The sequence below is a fragment of the Lytechinus pictus genome, chromosome 9 (genome assembly GCF_037042905.1).
Source record: "Lytechinus pictus isolate F3 Inbred chromosome 9, Lp3.0, whole genome shotgun sequence".
NCBI classification, from domain to species: domain Eukaryota; kingdom Metazoa; phylum Echinodermata; class Echinoidea; order Temnopleuroida; family Toxopneustidae; genus Lytechinus; species Lytechinus pictus.
The window spans coordinates 26,559,534-26,579,629 of NC_087253.1; the positions used below are offsets into that span (position 1 = coordinate 26,559,534).

At 42.2% G+C, this 20,096-nt stretch overlaps 1 protein-coding gene and 2 pseudogenes across 1 annotated transcript; 2 read left to right on the top strand and 1 right to left on the bottom strand.

Moving 5' to 3' along the window:
* Positions 1–1,217: 1,217 nt before the first annotated feature.
* LOC129268496 (uncharacterized) lies at positions 1,218–12,841 on the bottom strand (annotated as a pseudogene).
* LOC129268497 (protein nanos-like) lies at positions 7,232–8,326 on the top strand (the record flags this gene model as incomplete). The annotated part of the gene is given in 2 exon segments (XM_054906048.2): positions 7,232–7,453; positions 7,455–8,326. Coding segments are annotated over 2 exon segments (570 nt in total), but the record flags the coding sequence as incomplete, so codon positions are not given.
* On the top strand, positions 7,893–10,847 carry LOC129268498 (uncharacterized; annotated as a pseudogene).
* Positions 12,842–20,096: the final 7,255 nt, after the last annotated feature.

The following is a 20,096-nucleotide window of genomic DNA, read 5'->3' on the forward strand; positions in this document are numbered from 1 at the left end:
TCAGACCAGCTCCGACGAGAAATTCTTCACTGATTCTCCATATGAATAGCAAGTGGTCGACAATTAATGCAGCACACAACGATTATACACGAATGGGAATGTAGTTTAATTTGTACGCGGTGCGCGCGTGCACGTCTAACAATTTGTTTTTGCCCCGCAGGCCGCGATTTTGATTGACATGTGACGTCACGGAACGTCGCCTATAGCATGTGTGCTAGGCCGCTGGGGTTACCGGGTGAACAAATGTAATAAGAGTTTCCACAGAATTGTGGGAAATCTATTGGATTTGCGTGTGCAAGTATTGCATGCACCTGTATGGTGATGGCCCCCTAACTGAGATTTTTGGGGAAAAAACGTAGAATCACATGTAAATTGCCTAATCAACTATTAAATGGAACAATTTATTATAAAGGACAATGCAGGTCGTAATCAAGGCTTGAATGTTATACATCACATTAAAATAACAGGCAATACCTTGCACAGCAATTTGTCTTATTTATAGCCAATCATCAGTTGTCTACAGAGATCACTCTCTTGCTGAGTGATCTCCATTATGATGGGGGGACCTAAAGCAACGCACTTTGATACCTGCAATATTTGGACATATTTTCTAACTTACAACTTACTTAGAATAAAATAGTAAAAAACTCACTAAAACCAAAATCCTGTGGTCTTTTCCGAACACCTTCCGACTTTGGAAAGGGACCGAAGTCTACGTACTCGAATTTTCATGCAAAGAATTTGTATTTCCTGTGCCTCAATTTCTCAGAATAATTCTCATCGTAGGAAAATATGAATTTTAAGAGAATAGAACTCCAAAACTGCAAGAACTTGTGGTATTTTTATGCAATATGCGATTTAATTGGAGCCTCTTAGGCCATCATCGCTCCTCCCAGTGTGGACGGATTATGGTTGTAACCTTGGAAGGTATGTGATAGATATACATGTGGAACTGGCTCATCCTTTACTATATTGGGTAGTCAGGTGCAAAAGTATTGCTTATCAAATATAAAAATATCTACTAAAATATGGTCAGAACAGAATTTCTTCTGTAGTTGCATCATAAGTACGATAGCAGTTATTCTTAAATGATGGAAATCAGTTTGTGTTAATTTCATAACATTAATATGGATGTTTCCCATTTCATACCTCTTAAATAAAATTTGGCGAGTCATTAACTCTCAAAGGGATGAATTTCATTAAAAAACAATAAAAACTTATTTTACAACGAGTGTTCCAACTAGGGATGAAGTTCTCTGGACTGGGGGCCTACCCATAAAGCGCAGCCCATTGGCGAATGTCAGAGTCATAATCTCTGTAAGGGAGGTCCCACGGATTGTCGCCACCAATGGCCCACATCACCCAGATAGGCAGGAGTATTATACTCCTGGTCTGGATGGACCTTGAGATGGGAGAATCAGTCTCCAACAGGAGCCGATCCCGCGGGATCTCTGCTTTGTGGAAAAGTTCTTGCACAAACCTGTTATCCCAAAGTAGCAATGGGGGAAGGCTTGGGTCCATTCACGGACTGCATGGAGGTCTCCACTGAAACAATGGATACAGATCCCCTGATGCACCAGGCACTTCTCCCGTAATGCCTCAAGGACAATACGATAAACCTCTTTGCCCAAACGGTCCCGATCGGATCCACGGATATGCATTATCAGTACCTTTCCCAAGGTACCAAGGCCTAGGAGACGATACAGGAGAGCCTCCTGATGTCTCCATACCTTTGGACTCATGGTGTGATCAAGCCCGACCTCACTGAGTCCGATTACCCGTGGGAAAGCAAGGTAATGCAATAGCAGGTCCCATTGTCTCCTGGTATAGAGATGGGCCTGCTTAGGATGGATCCCAACAGCGATTTTCCACAAGGCCCCTTCCTGAAGATTCAGGATATCCTGTTCAAGGGCCGGATTAGTGAAAAACTCGGGAAAACAATAGTTTTTCACTCCACCCTCCACGTTTACACGATGGATGGGTGCCCTCCCAGGAGCCATAGGGACAGGATGCTGGACCTCGTTCGCAAAGGCACGAAGACGGTCCGGATGAAAAAGGGTCAATGTGGATTCAGCGGGGTTAGTAGGGCCCAAGTCAGGTCGACCTCCCCCTGGCTGAGGCACAGATGGAGGGACCGACGTCGGGGTCACAGACTCCTGAGCTGAGTTAGACGCAGACCTAACTGGAATCTGTGGCGCTCGTCTTCCCGGAACCTCAACTCAACGATATGCTTTTGCTGGGTATCAGAGAGGAGGTCCAGCAGAAAAACCAAAGGACTAGTGAATCAACGCTGCAGGCGTGTTCACTCGAGGCTCGAGAGCCGGATCCACTCTTGGCCACTTATGGTGGTCAATCATGGCCCTCATCTCGAACAGATCCTCCTGGGAAACCCGACGAGTCTCTGCACGCCATCGTGAGTTCACAAGCAAACTTATCTGCCTTATCCCCTAGCAAACATTGCGCGATGTACTGCAATGCAGCCCGCCGAAGACGCAGTGATTCTCGGAATCTCGGCCCTGAGTGTACCTTATGCGGCCTGAAACATTCAGGAAGGTGCTGCAACAAATGCTGCCGCATCCTAACGGTCCTATGACCGCATCCGCGCACTGGGCATTTTGGGAACCTCTCTTCTTCTTCAAGGAAGATTCCTCACACTTCTCAGAAGCATCAGGCGTGGCTAGCCTGGGAGAAAGGCTAGGAGCAGCGGCGACTGCTCCTCTGCACCTTCCGACAGCAGGAGAGACACTACTGCCTGCCAACGGAAAAAGGTCATGGAACGCAAGTCCCCGACCTCTTCAAGCAGAAGGAACAAAATCCTCTCTGGTCCGAGGGGTCATACCCCTTCCCCTGCCCAACAGGGCCTTATTGCCAGAGGCAACAGGAGGGAGCACTACTGGCCGGTCCACAACATCCGAACCCTGAATTGGATTCGCCGGAGTAGCCACAGCCGAAGAGCTGGGGGTTTTCTTACCAGTCCCTTTCTTTAGCCACCACCTGTACTTGGTGTTCTTATACTCCCTCTTTGGGAGCAATTTTGTGCAGACGGGATTGTTCTGAAGGTCTGCTATGTTGGGCAGCCCCAACCTCAGCAGCCTTCCTAGGGAGCTTACTGGGCCCAACAGAAGGCTGAGCCGTTGAAGCTTCCTTAGGAACCCCATGCTTACGCGGTCCCACCTGGACTCCTTTCAAGAGCCCCCAACATTGTTGGGACCACAACAGACGGAGCTGTTGTAGTTGGCTGACTCAGGTCCTTTTCCACAGCCCCCAACACCTCATGAGTGAGGGAAGCTACTGCCCTTTCTAAAGGGTCAATATCCTCCCCCTTCACCTCCTTGACCTCCATCGGCGTATCTGGCCCCCGCCGGCCATTACCACACACACCCTCCCTCATTCTGTCCCTCCTCTCCCTTAATCCTGTAAAAGGAGTTAAAAAAAGAATGGAAGGGAAGGTCACATTAGGAAAGCATAAAATATACAACTCCAATTATCACCCTTCACCTGGGGTAACATTAACACAACGGCCATGAAACCATTCCATCGCAGCCGTCGCACTGAATCATAATAAACCGTCGTCGGGCTGTTTACAAAAACAATACAATTCCTTGTCTTTCCTCGCCTCGGGCGGAGCACTCTGGTCAGTGTATTTCTTCAGCTTGTCGTGATTCACCACAAATACCTTATTGCGGTAAATCACTCTGTACAGATAAGGCGTAAATCTCTTAAGGATCACAGCGGGTCCTTTCCAAGGAGAGAGCAATTTCTTACTTTTACCCTTGGGGACTGCTAAATCCAAGAGATAGACCTTGTCTCCTATTTCAAACTGACGTACATGCACCTTGATGTCATAATCCCTCTTCATTCGTTCTTGAGTCGAACGCAAAGTATTTCTTGCGGTTTCATGAGCTCGATGCAGTGCCTCGGTTAATTCAGAGGAATAATCATCTGACATCTTGGTCTCAGAAACAGGAAGGGGGTATATGAGATCAGACGGAACATTGATCTCCCTACCTAACATTAAATGGTTAGGAGTGAAATCTGTGCTCCGATTAACCGTTGACCTAATCGCACCTGCGATCTGGGCTAAATGCTTGTCCCATTGATTCTGAGAGCTACCAATATAACTCCTGACCGCGTCCATAATGGTGCGGTTATAGTGCTCCACTTGTCCATTGGATGACGGTCGATATTGTGTTGTTTTGGCTTTTTGTATCTGCATAAGTGTACACAAATTAGTGACGAGTTTACTCTCAAAATTCCTACCTTTGATCCATAAAAATTTCGGCGGTTTGAGAAGGCAGAGGAACGCATTCTACCCACTTGGTAAACTGATCCACCATGACTAGGATGTGCTCGTTCCCATTATAGCTTTTAGGAAGTGGACCCATGAAATCGAGATGGACCCTCTCCATAGGAGAACCGGAAAGATATTTGATAAGAGGGTGTTTACCATATCTAACATATTTTTTTTTCCGATTACAAGAAGAACATCCTCTTATATAATTTTTGATGTCTTTTGTCATCCCATACAAAAAATATCTAACTCTTATTTCATTTTTAGTACGGTTAATGCCTGCATGACTGGCTGAGGGCACTTCATGATTTAATCAGATCACCTCCTCTTTCAAGGAATCAGGAATAACTAATTGAACTTGGGATTCATCTTCTTGATCCCATTTGCAAATCAAACCATCCTTAACAAAAAATAATTTCTTATTGGTCCATAAAAATTTACTGGCGGGGTCCAGTAACATAAGGACTCCTTCATCTATGGAGTCTTCAGAAGTAATCCATCCAAATAAACGTACTAAACGGTCGTCTGATTTTTGTTTTTCTTGCATAAAATGAGCCGATGAAAAATCCTCCTCGGACACATTAACTGCATCAATTGAAACCCCATTAATTGAAATAATAGACGTATCCTGATTGACGGAAACTTCCATGTGACTCAAATTATATGAACATACTGAATTATTTAATTGGACCTTTGATACTTGATCTGATTTGGAATCGGTATCAACAGAAGATTAATACGATAAAGGAACAACATCGTCCACGACCTCAACAAAATGTGACAAATTTTTCTGGGCGCGCTGACAATAAGGACACCCACCACAGGGGAGATCTTCAGGTCGGACACCTAAATGATAGTATTTACATAAATTTGATGCCCCAGGCACCCGCGATAATGCATCTGCATTTTTGTGAGCTCTGCCCAGTCTATGCTCAACTACCATATCATACTGACCTAATTCTTCGAGCCAGCGAGCCAGTTGGCCTTGCGGCTCCTCGAAGTTGAGCAACCACAGTAAGCTCCCATGATCTGTTCTTACTGTGAACCGCTTACCCTATACTGGCGAGTGAACTTAACAATAGCCAATAATTCTCTTCTAGTGACACAATACCTCCGCTGCTCAGGAGAAAGGGACAAACTTGCATTAGCTATAACCCTCTCCTGGCCATCTTGCAACTGAATCAATTCAGCACCAATAGCAGTCGCGGAGGCATCCGTGTCTAAAATAAACGGATCTGTAGAATTGGGAAGAGTTAAGACAGGGGCTGATGTCATCAACTTTTTAATCTCATCGAATGCCTCCTGATGTTCTACATTCCAACGAAATTCATGCTTGCCGGTAAGGCCATATAGCGTGGTCATAACCCGAGCACAATTCTTAAGGAACAATCGATGATAATTCACCAAGCCTAGGAACCGCTCGACCTCCTGGGTGTTGGTTACTGCTTTGATATGTTCCTCTTTAAGAGAGATACCAGAAGAATCAACTTCCCTGCCTAGGAACTCATGGAACAAAGCGCATTTTTTAGGTTTGAGCTTGAGCCCATGAACTTTAAAACGCGAGAGAACCTGGCGTAGATTCTCAACATGATCCGGAAAAGAAGTTCCCAAAACTACAACATCATCCAGGAATGCGAGTGCAATATCCCAAGTTAACCCTCTAAGAATCAAATTGATTACTTTGGAGAAAGTTGCTGGAGCATTGCACAGACCGAAACCCATACGAACAAATTCATACAACCCATGTTCAGTAATAAAAGCTGTTTTGTTACGGTTCGCTTTCCTAAGTTTAATCTGCCAGTATGCGGAATTTGCGTCTAATTTAGAAAACCAGGAGGTGCCTCCTAGAGTATCTAAACACTCCTCAATACATGGAGGGGATATACGTCCTTTTTGGTGACATTGTTTAATTTCCTATAATCAATACACCAATGGACTCCACCATCTTTCTTTCGAACCAGTACTGGAGGAGATGCCCATTCCGACACTGAGGGTTGAATTACCCCTGCAGTAAGCATCGTGTTGAGATGCTCCTTTTCTTCAAGAACAAAATTCATAGGCGTCCTTTGCATTTTTTTTTAATTGGTTGAGCATCCCCAGTGTCAATTTGATGCTCAATTTCTGTGAAATTCCCTAAATCAAAGTCTGTTTTTGCAAAAACTTTCCCATATTCTATAAGTAATTCCCTAAGAATTTGTCTTTCATGATCTTTTAGATGTTGGGAAGAAAGCTTTTACAAATCTTGGAGATGAGACGGAATTTCATGATCAGATAATTTGGTTGGTTGGATGTTCTCATCACCAATAACCTTACATATTTTGGGATCAATTGATGGCGCTTCTTGAGCTTCACCTACAATCCGATCTTTTGCCCAATGTATATTCTGATCGGTTGGATTTATAACTTGAAATTCTATGTCATAAGTGTTCTGCAAAGTCCGAGGACTTAAACTATGGGAATCAACATGAGGTTCAACCAAAAATTGCAAAAGACATTCCTTAATCCTACATGACACCTTTGATACTGACCTTGGAGGTATAGTAACTGAATCCTTAACATAAACAGGGACTTTTGAATGCTGCATTTTCCAAAGATCATGGGGAAATCCATACCATGAAAGAATAGATTGAAATTAGGCAAATCTATTTTAGCTTGATGCTTATTTAACAGGTCATAACCCAACAACATATCATCCTCAATGAGGGCAACATAGATATTATCCTCAAAAGTAAAATTACCCATTGTCATAGTTACAGGACCCACTATCATCCCACCCATTTTCATGTTATGTCCGGCTGTATTAAGCGTAACAGGTCTCAACACAGGTGGCTTAGGATCTAAGGACCTATAAACCTCATCTGCCCGTTGAACAAGCTTTTCTTCACTTGAGTGGGTATGTGCTGGTCTGGGCTTTGTGTGAGGTTGAGAATTGGTCGTTGATCCCCTCTTCGATCCACGACGCTGCAGTTTTGGAGTGGTGTCTACATCGATGTTCCTGTCATCACGAATCCAGCTATCAGCGATCTCAACAACAACGTCATATCTGGCCTCCCCGTGTCGACTGCTAATACACCTTACTCTGGATTTCTCCCTCTGAACATTGATATTACTGAACTGTCGAAAGTAATGAGAGGATCGGGTCGAAGCTCTAGTACCAACGGTTAGAGGTGGAGCCTCGGGTACGGCGGCTCGGCCGCCTAGCTGGTGCATTTTCTATAAGAATAATTGGGAAAGCGAGATGGTTTACGCCAGCCACAAGTTGAAGTCCAAGGATGGCATCACGATGTGTTCGATCCTTCAAGCATATACCTGGCCACTCTGTGGAACAAACGGAGATCGTGCCGACACAATTAAGTACTGCCCCGTCGACAATGCGAAGGAGGATGTTGTCGGACCAGGTACCATCGGACAGACGTTGCAGTATCATACGCCACGCACATCAACCGGTCGCAGACAAACCTCCTACATTGCTTCTATGTTGACAGCAATTATCCTGAACTTAATAAGTTAGTAGATGTACATGTATATTCAACTGGTTGTTGGTTTGGGAGACATGATCCACCTCATCCTTTTCTGCTGGAATGTTTCCACCATGCTGACAATGACTGTCATGGAGGAAGAGATTTGTATGTAGACACCTATCACAGTCTGCACACAGGTACAGCCTGCAGTCCTTGCAGATGAGGGATGCCATCCTTTTGTTGCATCTCTGACAGGTGATCTTGTGGCCAGTTGGGCAGAGCCTTTCTACCATGAATGACATGTCAGATCTAGCATCTGCCCATCTTCTAAGTCTTCTTGCCTCTCTCCACATGTAGATTGTGTTTGGGATCCCACCTCAATGTCAAGGGACATCTGTAGTTCTTTTAAGATATTTGCAGTATCATCCTCATCAGTTGGGCAGAGCCTTTCTACCATGAATGACATGATGTCAGATCTGGCATCTGCCCAACTTTCTTGAAGATCTTTTTGCGTCTCTTTCCATATAGATTGGGATTTGGGAACTCACCTCAATGTCATTTTCAATATCATCCTCATCAGATGGGCAGAGTCTTTCTATCATATATGACCAGGGCCCCGTAGTACGAAGCTCACTTTGATATCTTGTGCAATGTACATCTTACTCCCCTTCAACAATTCGGCATTCTTTTCAATTGCCATCTTGTCTGCAAATCTAAGGAACCTTGCTTTGATGGGGCGTGGTCTGTGTATAGCTTGCACCCGATGAACTCGTTGGAATTCAATTTCTTTATCAAAATATTCTCTCAACTTCAGTTTCTCGACGAGAAATCTATTCAAAGTTTCCTTTGTATTTTCGTCACCCTCTCCACTTTCTGGGATTCTCAAAAAGACGAGGCTCTCTTGCGATATGTAAGCGGAAAGTCTATCAATTTCAACTTCAAGTTTTTTCGCCTTCATATCACTTTTCGCTTTCAAATCATCCATTTCTTTTGCTTGAAAATTTAGCGATGCAACCAATTCTTCAATTCTATGCTCAAGTCTTGTATTCTGTACCGTAATTTGGCATTCCAACGATGACAACCGTTCATTAATTTTCCCAAAATAGTCATCTAGATAGACTTCATTTCCGATGACACGCCCAAGTTGGCATCAGGGCTGGACGGGGTAGCCGACGGCCTAGGCCGCTTAGCTCCGGATTGTCTCGTTGATGCGTGTTTGCTCATGCTGAATGTCCGACATATACGGTACCTATGTAGATTAAAACAGTTCGGAGAGGGTACGCGGCACGTCCTTACTCGTTGATGGTCATTGCAAACCAATTTATCGATCATCATTATTATTATGAATAGATCTATTAAGATTTCTATTTACTTTTAAGGCCGGGCATGTATGGGTTTGATATTAATAGCCGGGGTGGTATTTTGGGGGTTATTTAATGGAAGTACTTGACGTCACATTTAAAGTGGAATTTCCTAAACTAACAGAGAAGGATAATTAACTCAGCTTCATTTAATTGTTTCCTTGATGGGGTGGTATGTTGAGGGCTGGGTCGGGGTTACCAGTGAAGTACATTCTTGTACTGTCAGCAATGACTATTTTCCCACAGCTTTTTTTTTTCTTCTTCCTTTTCTCTTTTTCTGTTTTCTTGTAAATATCTTTTTTCCCCCTTTTGTTACATTTCTTTTCTTCTCATTTTTTCTTACCCCCCCCTTTCTCTCGCTTCTCTTTTCTTGAGTGGAAATGTTAGTTCCCAATCAATGACATACTATACGAGAAAATTAAATTTTCAACATTGATCATGACAAAGACAGTATCCTTTCTAACCCTCTTAGATCTATTTCTTTTTCAATAAAATTTAAAAATAGTGATAAGTTTCCAGGGGCTCTAATGCATATGGTAAAATTAAGTGTAACATGAAAGATCTTCCAAAGTGTCAATAGAGGTAATGTTCTCGAGTCTTGAACAAAATTAAATATGCAACGAAAGAAACAGCTGCTGTCATTGTTGTTAATGTTGTTTACATGTAGACTAGAGATTTAGTTGAATTAACGCGACGATCCCCTGTGCGACTAGCGGGGAACAATTCGATTTCTCAGATCGTATCCTGTCCCGTTCCTGTCGTGTCTGTGAGTAAATTCCTAGTGAGATATATGGAATGATTTAATGATATTTCTACATAATTTGAGAAGTATATGTCGAATCATTTTTTTACAATGAATAAATGATTTGGGAGCTCTAAATACGCCGGTATTCCACTCGGATACGCCGTAGACAGATCTACGGTACGACACGTAGATTTCAACGGATGGGACTGCCTATTGCTTCTCGCGGAGCCAAGCTGGTGCGAGCTCGCTGCGATTGCGAACTCGAAAAGTTACACTGTGTCTTGACATTAATTTCATTTAAATTTAAAGAAATTGCCCTCAAATTTCTTCAACTGTAACTTTAGATCTTCTTCTACAGGCACCTAGACCCATTAGCTGGTTGATTTTTCTGTCTTAGTCATAAAAAGTGAGCATTGGCTGAGCCTGGTCAGCTATCGCATCTTCATCGATGTTGCTGTCATCACGAATCCAGCTATCAGCGATCTCCCCGTGTCGACTGCTAATACACCTTACTCTGGATTTCTCCCTCTGAACATTGATATTACTGAACTGTCGAAAGTAATGAGAGGATCGGGTCGAAGCTCTATTACCAACGGTTAGAGGTGGAGCCTCGGGTACGGCGGCTCGGCCGCCTAGCTGGTGCATTTTCTATAAGAATAATTGGGAAAGCGAGATGGTTTACGCCAGCCACAAGTTGAAGTCCGAGGATGGCAGCACAACGTGTCCGATCCTTCAAGCATATACCTGGCCACTCTGTGGAACAAACGGAGATCGTGCCGACACAATTAAGTACTGCCCCGTCGACAATGCGAAGGAGGATGTTGTTGGACCAGGTACCATCGGACAGACGTTGCAGTATCATACGCCACGCACATCAACCGGTCGCAGACAAACCTCCTGCATTGCTTCTATGTTGACAGCAATTATCCTGAACCTAATAAGTTAGTAGATGTACATGTATATTCAACTGGTTGTTGGTTTGGGAGACATGATCCACCTCATCCTTTTCTGCTGGAATGTTTCCACCATGCTGACAATGACTGTCATGGAGGAAGAGATTTGTATGTAGACACCTATCACAGTCTGCACACAGGTACAGCCTGCAGTCCTTGCAGATGAGGGATGCCATCCTTTTGTTGCATCTCTGACAGGTGATCTTGTGGCCAGTTGGGCAGAGCCTTTCTACCATGAATGACATGTCAGATCTAGCATCTGCCCATCTTCTAAGTCTTCTTGCCTCTCTCCACATGTAGATTGTGTTTGGGATCCCACCTCAATGTCAAGGGACATCTGTAGTTCTTTTAAGATATTTGCAGTATCATCCTCATCAGTTGGGCAGAGCCTTTCTACCATGAATGACATGATGTCAGATCTGGCATCTGCCCAACTTCCTTGAATATCTTTTTGCATCTCTTTCCATATAGATTGTGCAGCATGCAGTCCTTGCAGATGAGCGCTGCCATCCTCTTGTTACACCTCTGACAGGTGATCTTGTGGGCAGTTGGGCAGAGCCTTTCTACCATGAATGACACGATGTCAGATCTGGCATCTGCCCAACTTCCTTGAATATCTTTTTGCGTCTCTTTCCATATAGATTGTACAGCATGCAGTCCTTGCAGATGAGGGCTGCCATCCTCTTGTTACACCTCTGACAGGTGATCTTGTGGCCAGTTGGGCAGAGCCTTTCTACCATGAATGACACGATGTCAGATCTGGCATCTGCCCATCTTCCTTGAAGATCTTTTTGCGTCTCTTTCCATATAGATTGAGATTTGGGAACCTACCTCAATGTCAAGGGACATCTTTAGTCCTTTTAAGATATTTCCAACATCATCCTCATCAGTTGGGCAGAGTTTTTCTATCATATATGACCTGATGTCAGATCTGGCATCCACCCATCATCCTAAGCCTTGAGGGTCAAGTCTGTCATCAGGTAGCACTTGAGCTCAGTAATGTGGCCTGCCTGTTAACTTCCCAGCATCCTAGAGAATTTCCTGCTTCTTCATCAGCCCTTTAACCATTACGATGAATGATGACACGCTACGGTCATCTTGTGAAGCTAATTTTGTTGCCTCTTGTGTGCGCTTGAGGGCGGCAACAACCCTCGAAATGACACTTATACTTCCGTATATTCACTCTTTTCAGCACTTTCTGCAGAGTAAGCATGGGGGATATGTTCCACTGGAGATGCAGTAGAAAATGCTTCTATGTTGGCAGCAATTATCCTTGATACTATTATTTCCATTCTCTGACGAAGCTGTTGATAGTCTTCTTGGCTTGGGAGAAAGTTCTGTGTTGGCAATGGTTTTGTGTTTTTAGACACTTCTTCTGTCCTGTCACGGAACGTGACTCTGTTTTTCGCAGCAAAGGCATTGAACAAGAGGACCACTTTGTTTTGTTTGATTTGGAATGGGTCGGTTTTTCTGTAAATTGGGTGTTGTCCATACAAGTAGAGAATCCAGGATCTGTATTAAACAAAAAGTTAGTACATGTATATTTAACTCTATATTGTGTATCTGCACAATTTAACTCTGTGTGGAGGGAGGGGGATTAGCCCCTCCTCAGTAGATTTTAGAGATCCAAATTGTAATTGAAAGTCGAGACACAGAGAGCTCCTGTCGTACCTGGAGTACAGGAGAGCAAGGGTGCATGGGGGAAGGATGGTGAGCCACAAAACCAAGTGGAGCTGATACTTAGGTTTTATGGTGCAAATATTGCATTTTGATATGAATATTTAGTTGTACTACATGTATATGGTGGGCAGAGCAGAGCTTTTAGGTTTGATGGTGCAAATATTGCATTCTTATATGAATATTTAGTTGTACTATATGGTGGGCAGAGCAGAGCTTTTAGGTTTGATGGTGCAAATATTGCATTTTTATATGAATATTGAGTTGTACTATATGGTGGGCAGAGCAGAGCTACCCGGCCGGCCCACGCTGCGCAAAACTAAAGGGGGGGGACACATTGGGATAGAATTCAACAATGGAAAAAAAAAAAATCATTTGCAGAGATCTCGAGCCGAGGAGTGCCGTAGCTTTCTAGAACTGGCGAGACTGTGGCCAAGATCTAGATCTATGCCGCTCAATCAGTAGTAGCAGACGACAAAATCGTGCGCGCTGTCATTTTTGTAAGCAAAACCACCTCGCTCTGCAAAGTGTCAAACCCAACGAAAACTTTGAATAAGACACAAAAATTACAATAATATCACTGACCTTCTCGTCCTTATGAACAATTCTCCTCTCTGTTGAAATCCGCTTCTTCCTTGGTTCTCGGTGGAAAAATATCGATGGAACAGCGTCGTCTTGCAAAAGTTTCTGAGGTTTTCCACAGAGCTCGGCTCTCAGATCCTAGTGGAAAGAATCCGCCGCAAAATGGTCACTGCATACCACATTATTCCTGCTGTATTTGTACGTTGACTGAAAATTTTGCCGATTTCAAGGCAGCAATCCATTTCCCACATCTTTCTCTATCCGATTTAGGGTCCGGTATTGAAAAAAAATCCTTCCCTTTGCATCTTAAAGAGTCATTTGAACATCCAATTGCCTGGCAGAACAACATTTTCCTCGCTGATACACGTGAATGAATGTGAAGGAAAGTGGAAAATGGCCGAGGCGAAATGTCGAGCTGCTCGCATGCTACGTCACCTATTCGATAGTATCGTTTAATTTTTTGGTTACACTTCGTAATTCCGAAGGTTCGTAATACCGAAGGTTCTTTATTCCGAAGGTTCGTAATACCGAAGGTTCTTTATTCCGAAGGTTCGTAATTCCGAAACACACGTAAATTGCCTATACCTCGATGTTCGTTAATCCGAAAACGTAAAAGGGTTCGTTAATCCGAACATTTGTGGCGTTATTCCGAAGGTTCGATAATCCGAAAACGAAATAAGGTTCGATGTTCCAAAGGTTCGTTAATCCGAAAACGAAATAAGGTTCGTTGTTCCGGAGGTTCGTTAATCCGAAAACAAAATAAGGTTCGTTAGTCCGAAGACGAAGTAAGGTTCGTTAATCATTTCGTTTTCGGACTAACGAACCTTTGGAATTACGAACCTCATTTCGTTTTCGGATTAACGAACCTTCGGAATTACGAACCTCACTTCGTTTTCGGACTAACGAACCTTCGGAATTACGAACCTCATTTCGTTTTCGGACTAACGAACCGTCGGAATTATGAACCTTCGGAAATACGAACCTTCGGAATAACGAACCTTCGGAATAACGAAGCTTCGGAATTACGAATGTATGCGAATTTTTTGTGATCGTTTTTTGCCCATTACCTGCTGTTGGGGGCAAATTTTGGTTCTAAAAATCAAAATTTCTTGATTATATGAAGACGGATTGAGATGGGGATTGCATATTTCTTAAAGGTATGTTTGACTTGTCATTTATACCTCAAAAAAATCCTGGGGTGAACTTCCCCTTTAAAGTCTTCATGTACATGTATATCAATATGAAAGAATTGTTTCTAGGCTAGTGCCAAGAGCGACTTAAGTTTTCACCTTTACTATCATTACTGGGTCCATGAAAAATGTCAGATTTTTATGCACAGCTTATTCCATTAGACGTTCCTGTCCTTTAGAATAAAAAAGTAGCATTTTTTAGAGTGGTTTACTTCCACTAAAACAAGATACCTCACTCCCTGTTCTGAAGGAGGGCATTGATCCCGGAGGCGGTGGACAACTTTTCTCTGGGCGGTCATGTCCTTCTATTGGGATATTGATTGTTGTTTCGCATGTTTCTATAGCACATAATTTCCTATGTCTATTTATGACTTGTAGAATCATTCACACATAATGAGATTGCATTTTTCCCTTTCGGATTTCCTCTCATGCTGCAAGGGTGGATTAGGCGTCCCTAATATCGGTTTGTTGTATCTAAGAATCTTGTTCTTGTGAAAACTGTAAAAACATCTTAAAATGCTCTTGAGTTGGCAATTCTAGTGCTGCTCTTCTCCATCTGATCTGCCTTGTCAATGCCTCCCATGTTCTGGTTGTAAGATTCTATTGTTTCCTCACCACTTTGGTCCTCCCGGAGCATGTTTGGTACGCACTCTCTTTTCCATTCTAGTGCCGTCCTAACGTCCTCTCCATCTTTTTGTTTTAGAGTGATATGCTGAGTCAATTTAGTTTGTAAAGTATTACATAACGGACAGCAACGTCTTCTGTTATCAGTCTGTCCTCATCCTCTTTCTGCATGTAACATACTCTTTTAAAAATAACAAAAAATTGATAAAATTATACAATTTCTGAAAGGATGGTACTACTCTTAACGGTTTTCAGCCAATTAGTTTCCAAGAAAATATACAAGCAATAACAGGACTGTATTAATCGAAAGCATTGAATGTATGCACGACTTGAAATCATTTCTTTGGTGCAAAATGATGATCAGTCTTTAAAGATTTTTCATCTACTTTCAACACAATTAAGAGTCATATTTTGGTTTTCTCCTACATATACCTCATTCCTATTGTCCATGGTGACCAACTTCCTCCATCCAATCTCCTCCAGGACGTCACCTTCCTCCAAAATATTATTCAGTGATCCATCGTCTATTGCTTCTTTCATTTGTATGATCAAAACAGATGTATTCTTGTTCTTGAACTTGGCATTTTAAATTGATAAAATAAACAACAAAGGGTTTTGATTATTACGTGTGTGCTTGTTGTTTTTCTGATGTTTGTGGGCAGGAATCTGCCGGGCAGTCCATAAGACTCCCACAACCTGGCTATGGTCTGCCTAGGGTTGCACATCTTGTTTCCGTTTTTTTCAAGAAAAAATGGTTCATCCTCAAGGCCTTCAGAGATGATGTGTGACCCAATGGTCTTGCTGCTGCTCAAAACAATGTACATATCTAATAGATTGGAGCCATAGTCGTCCAGTATGATTGTAGCTGGACCGTAGGTTGACAGAGTTTTATGTCGGAAGACCTCATAATTTGCTTCAAGAAAAAAGGGAACCCAATATTCAGAGACCAGGTAGGGGGCACAAGAACAAGCCATGTAGCACATGGTTTACTGGGCAATGTATAAATACTTACCAGTCTTCTGAAAGCCATCTCCTTCTTTCTCACTGCGTTGTTGGTCACTTCGATTCCTATTAGCTTTCTCATTCTAGCTTCCCTCTCTGGAGAGAGAAGCCTCAATCTTCTTGTCTTGTCCTGAAATAAATATGGAATAATGGTATTTGTAGCATTTCAAGTTAACTGTTTAGGTCAAAGGCCTCAACAAATTAAATGGACAATAAAATGAATAACAATAACTGATAAAACACAAACAAGCATAACTAAATGCAAATACACACAATGACAATCTAGGACACACACAAGCGTAAGATTTGATGGATGAAACTATGGAGCATCTCTAAACATGAAAATATCCATAACTTTTTATCTTCATTTTTTTGTAGCGTTTCCAATAGTGTGATTTTTTTTTTACTAAGCTCTATCACAGCTTCAATTTTCAAATTAGAAAATACATTGTATGATAACATGCAAGGGAATTAATAATATAGGAAAGGAATTACATGTAGAATACACTGTAGTAAACGGCTTGCCATTTTTCTGCGGCAAGGATGCATGAATCTGTGTACATGTATAGCAACAAGATGCCTTCTGCAAGGTCATGCACATAATTATCATATCTGAAACTGATGTTAATTTGCCCTTCAAATACAACAGTTATAGATCAAAAGTTCAATTGTAATACCAATGCACCTTTCAGCATCTCAAATTTTAAAAACATACAATAAAAACCTTCTTTTCAAGAGTTAGTATCAAGGCATTTACATTCCTAGGGTTCATCTTTAAGTCCTTTGGAGATGATGCGTGATCCGATGGTCTAGCTGCTGCTCAAAACCATGTACATATCTAATAGATTGGAGCCATACTCGTCCAGAATGATGATAGCTGGTGGGGTCGATCTGCTGTACGTTCTCGCGGTTTGATAGTTTGTTTGATTTACCGGTGCAGTTACTCCGGATGAGTACGTCGTCTGATATCAGACGCTTCAAAAGCTCACGGGAGAATACTGTAATGCCACTGCACTGACTCTTCAGTAGCATGAGTTCTTTGCCGGTGAGTTTTTGTGTGTCATCATTTCCTACTCTATCCCCACCGTCCCCTCTACCTTCCACGCCCCCAACTGGCCCCCTCCCACCCTCCAGCAAACTAACAATGTGTGTCAGTAGCCTTCTTATTTTAACTAGCTCGCTCACCACCATATTGGGCTCCTCTTCATTCTCCTCCTCCGGCCAGTCCAGCTATTCATCATCAACGTCAATAGTACTCACCTAAAATTTCAACACCTCACATGTGCCGATGACACCTTCAAATCCTGGTCTTTGCTTATTTATTTCATGAACAATTAGATCAAAATTATCAACAACAAAAACAAAAATATGAACATCAAAAAAAGAATCATGCAGATAATTAATGTGGTATACTTTGGAATATGAACTGGTTAAACTAATATAAAAAAGTGAACTGTTGTATAATGCTCCTTTGAATGGAAATCTATTGAAAATTAGGGTAAGAGGTGCTTCTTGTTGAGATCCATTGTGAGAAATATGCGATGCCGGGGTATGTGGTTTACCCTGCTAGCTTTGAAACGAGGAACACCTGCAGAGAGCTTGGTATTAAAACCAAGGAATCTATAAAAAGTATATATGGAAGGAGAAGTAAAAATCCAAGCAAGATAGAGCTGACGAGGTGCTCTCATATTTTGTGTCTAGTCTACTAGAGAATTAGCCATCGTGCATCTTTACATTTTTCTGACTTGAAAACCAGCCCTGGCCTATTAGCGGCTCTGAATACTAGTCAGCAATTAGAATTACCTTTGTTTATTCACTATCAGTGTCAAATGACTTTTATTAATTTACAAATCCATGATTAAAAGTGCTGGGGACTGATTAAATAGCATCATAAGTTACAAAGAAGCTATTCCTAGTCTCAAATAAAAGGTTAATTGAAATGGCAATAATTGGAGGAATCTTGTTAATTTTTTTGCATGTGTTATCATGTTACGATCCCGATCTATTATTTGCTGGGGTGTCCTACTTTGTAGTACCCTTGCAGCTTCTTCTGTGTTGAACAGTAATGAGTTTTTAATTGACTGGATTCTCGGTGGCAATCTGTTATGTCCTCTTCAAACAATTGAGAAATTACATTGTTTTCTGCATCTGTAAATTTGCGTCTCTTGCCATGGCTGCGAACACTTGATTGGCTTGAGAACTGTATAAAAATGAAAGGAGACATAACGAGCATTTTTAGTGAAGACCCACTTTGTTAATAATCTATTTATTCTCTCTTGTTGATTTCGAGAGTGCATCCAGTGATTGAGTGGAGGTGGCCTATCAGGTAATGATGAACTATTTACTGGAGAAAACCCCAGAATACCCATGACATTGGTCACATTTCTCTGGTCATAGATAATCTATTCTCTCTTGTTGATTTCGAGAGTGCATCCAGTGATTGAGTGGAGGTGGCCTATCAGGTAATGATGAACTATTTACTGGAGAAAACCCCAGAATACCCATGACATTGGTCACATTTCTCTGGTCATAGATAATCTATTCTCTCTTGTTGATTTCGAGAGTGCATCCAGTGATTGAGCGGAGGTGGCCTATCAGGTAATCATGCAGTATTGTGGAGGGGCCGGAATTTACAGTAACACACTCACTATATCTCACAATATACGCAGGGAGAAAGTCCTACCTTTATCTTGTATACTCAATCAGGCACAGCTCTCAGGACCGGTCTGCATTCGGGGGTTTGGGTATTAGTCCAGTAGATATGTGAAAAAGATGCTCGAATCTGGCAGAAAGTGTGAAATTTGGCATACAGGGGTATTTTTGGGCGCTGATTTCAAAAATTGCCGGCCCCAAGCGATTTGACCATCGGGTCGGCCGCCATTTTGAAATCCAAGATGGCCGCCATGATAAATCATTAAATGTAAATTTCTTGAGTTTTACATGACATGTGACACTGAAATTTGGCATATAGGGGTATTTTGAGGCACTGATTTCAAATATTGCCGGCCCCCAGCAATTTGACCATTTGGTCGGCGGCAAAATGGCCGCCATCTTGAAATCCAAGATGGCCGCCATGATATATTATTGCAATCATTTTCTCGAGTTTTATATGAACTGCGGTATTGAAATTTGGCATATAGGCTTAATTTGGGGTGCTGATTTCAAATATTGCCGGCCCCAAGCGATTTGACCATCGGGTCGGCCGCCATTTTGAAATCCAAGATGGCCGCCCTGAGAAATTATTAATGTCACTTTCTTGAGTTTTACATGACGTGTGACACTGAAATTCGGTATGTTGAGGTATTTATAGGCACTGATTTCAAATATTGCCGCCCCCCAGCAATTAGACCATTTGGTCGGTGGCTAAATGGCCGCCATTTTGAAATCCAAGATGGCCGCCATGAAAAATCACTAAATGTCATTTTCTTGAGTTTTACATGATATGTGACACTGAAATTTTGCATATAGGCTTAATTCGGGGTGCTGATTTTAAATATTGCCGGCCCCAAGTGATTTGACCATCGGGTCGGCCGCCATTTTGAAATCCAAGATGGCCGCCATGAGAAATTCATTAATGTCATTTTCTTGAGTTTTACATGACGTGTGACACTGAAATTTGGCATACAGGGGTATTTTTAGGCACTAATTTCAAATATTGCCGGCCCCCAGCAATTTGACCATTTGGTCGGCGTCTAAATGGCCGCCATTTTGAAATCCAAGATGGCCACCATGAAAATCATTAAATGTCATTTTCTTGAGTTTTACATGATATGTGACACTGAAATATGGCATATAGGGGTATTTTGAGGTACTGATTTCAAATATTGCCGGCCCCCCAGCAATTTGACCTCCAGGTCAGCGGCAAAACGGCCGCCATCTTAAAATCCAAGATGGCCACCATGAAATATCGTTGCAATAATTTTCTCGAGTTTTGTATGAGCTATGGTATTGAAATTTAGCATATACAGTGTAGGTGTAGTTTAGGGCACTTATTTCAAATAGTCTTACCACCAGGTCTGCCGCCATCTTGAAATCTAAGATGGCCGCCATGAAAATCACTAAAAATCATTTTCTTGAATTTTACATGTGCTCTGAACTTTGGCAAATAGAGTACCTATTTTTGGGTGCTGATTTCAAATATTGCCAGCCACAAGTGCTCTGACCATCAGTTCAGCGGCAAGATGGCTGCCATGAAAAACCATATCAAAAT